Genomic DNA, 2314 nt, shown 5'->3' on the forward strand with positions numbered 1-2314 from the left:
TTACCCTTTACTAGGGGCATCATGCATCCACACACACCCTTTACCCCTTACTAGGGGCATCATGCATCCACACACACCCATTACCCTTTACCTGGGGCATCATGCATCCACACACACCCTTTACCCCTTACTAGGGGCATCATGCATCCACACACACCCTTTACCCTTTACTAGGGGCATCATGCATCCACACACACCCTTTACCCTTTACTAGGGGCATCATGCATCCACACACACCCTTTACCCCTTACTAGGGGCATCATGCATCCACACACACCCTTTACCCCTTACTAGGGGCATCATGCATCCACACACACCCTTTACCCCTTACTAGGGGCATCATGCATCCACAGACACCCTTTACCCCTTACTAGGGGCATCATGCATCCACAGACACCCTTTACCCCTTACTAGGGGCATCATGCATCCACACACACCCATTACCCTTTACTAGGGGCATCATGCATCCACACACACCCTTTACCCCTTACTAGGGGCATCATGCATCCACACACACCCATTACCCTTTACCTGGGGCATCATGCATCCATTATTTTAGAGGAGGCACGCAGTATGTGGGGGGGGGGGGGGGGGGGGGTGGATGGGGGGATGGATGAAGGGGGGATGGATCGAAGGATGGAGGGGGGATGGATGGATGGATGGGGGGATGGACAGATGGATGGAGGGGGGATGGATGGATGGAAGGGGGGATGGACAGATGGATGGAGGGGGGATGGATGGATGGAAGGGGGGGATGGATGGATGGATGGAGGGGGGGATGGATGGATGGAATGGGGGGATGGACGGACGGATGGAGGGGGGATGGATGGATGGAGGGGGGGATGGATGGATGGAGGGGGGGATGGACAGATGGATGGAGGGGGGATGGATGGATGGATGGAGGGGGGATGGATGGATGGAGGGGGGATGGATGGATGGAGGGGGGATGGATGGATGGAGGGGGGATGGATGGATGGAGGGGGGATGGATGGATGGAGGGGGGATGGATGGATGGAGGGGGGATGGATGGATGGAGGGGGGATGGATGGGTGTGCATTTTTCAAACACCTGAAACTGCTTTTTCCTGCAATCTAGAGCCATAATCAATATGCTTAATTCTATGTCAAAAAATGTATATTTTTTTGCATAGATTATCTGTTCAATTGTCATTTTAATGAATGATGCACATTGATTCTTTATTAAGAACTTTCATGCCTAAGTAGTTTAGTACAACTGCTAAACTGTTATAAAGCATCAGAACCCAATAATGAATTATTATATATAATGATCTAAAAGATCTGAGGGGGCATGTGCGTTTGCGCCCCCTATGGGCATGACACAACTACCCTTTACTGGGCTTTATATTTTCTACTTTAACTCTTTCTGTGGGTCTGTGTTTCTCTCTCTCGCTATGTGTGTGTGTGTATTTCTCTGTGTGTGTGTGGGTCTCTGTGTGTGGGTCTCTCTGTGTGTGTGTGTGTGTTTCTCTGTGTGTGTGTGTGTGTGTGTGTGGGGGGGGGCTCTCTGTGTGTGGGTCTCTCTCTCTCTGTGTGTTTCTCTCTGTGTGTGGGTATCTTTGTGTGTGTGTGTGGGTCTCTGTGTGTGGGTCTCTGTGTGTGGGTCTCTGTGTGTGTGTGTGGGTCTCTCTGTGTGTGGGTCTTTCTTTGTGTGTGTGTTTCTCTCTCCGTGTGTGGGTATCTGTGTGTGTCTCTGTGTGTGTGTGTTTCTCTGTGTGTGTGTGATTCTCTGTGTGTGTGTGTATGGGTCTCACTCTGTGTGTGTGTGTGTGGGTCTCTCTCTGTGTGTGTTTCTCTCCGTGTGTGGGTCTCTCTGTGTGTGTGTTTCTCTCCATGTGTGGGTCTCTCTCTCTCTCTCTCTGTGTGTGTGTGCTTCTCTGTGTGGATCTAGCTGAACTACTCCCAGCCCCTGGTAGCAGTGAAGTTCCTCAACATCTCTCTGAATACAGATGTGAATGTTGAGTGTAAGATCAACTCCAACACACTGAAGACTGGTGGAGGAGAGAGACAAGTTCGCTGGACGGGTCTCCTTCAAACTCCGAATTACCTCAACTAAAAACTAAAGCACTACACACCACATACAGATGTCACTGACATATCAGATCCCCTGGAATTGGAGTGACCTGGAAGAGAGGATGGGGGAGGGAGAGAGGGAGTGACCTGGAAGAGAGGATGGGGGAGGGAGAGAGGGAGAGAGGGAGTGACCTGGAAGAGAGGATGGGGGAGGGAGAGAGGGAGAGAGGGAGAGAGGGAGAGAGGGAGAGAGGGAGGGAGGGAGAGAGGGAGAGGGGGAGAGA

At 51.5% G+C, this 2314-nt stretch overlaps 1 protein-coding gene across 1 annotated transcript in view; it reads left to right on the plus strand.

Moving 5' to 3' along the window:
• LOC311119630 (sodium/potassium-transporting ATPase subunit beta-2-like) overlaps positions 1-2080 on the plus strand; it is a gene marked incomplete at both ends in the record, with an annotated part of 19224 nt that extends 17144 nt beyond the window's left edge. The window contains 2 exon segments of the mRNA XM_084194304.1: positions 1909-2010; positions 2012-2080. Coding sequence (XP_084050430.1) covers positions 1909-2010; positions 2012-2080 — 171 coding nt within the window.
• Positions 2081-2314: the final 234 nt, after the last annotated feature.

Source organism: Coregonus lavaretus, assembly GCF_964263955.1.
Source record: "Coregonus lavaretus genome assembly, contig: HAP1_SCAFFOLD_809, whole genome shotgun sequence".
Taxonomy (NCBI): Eukaryota; Metazoa; Chordata; class Actinopteri; order Salmoniformes; family Salmonidae; genus Coregonus; species Coregonus lavaretus.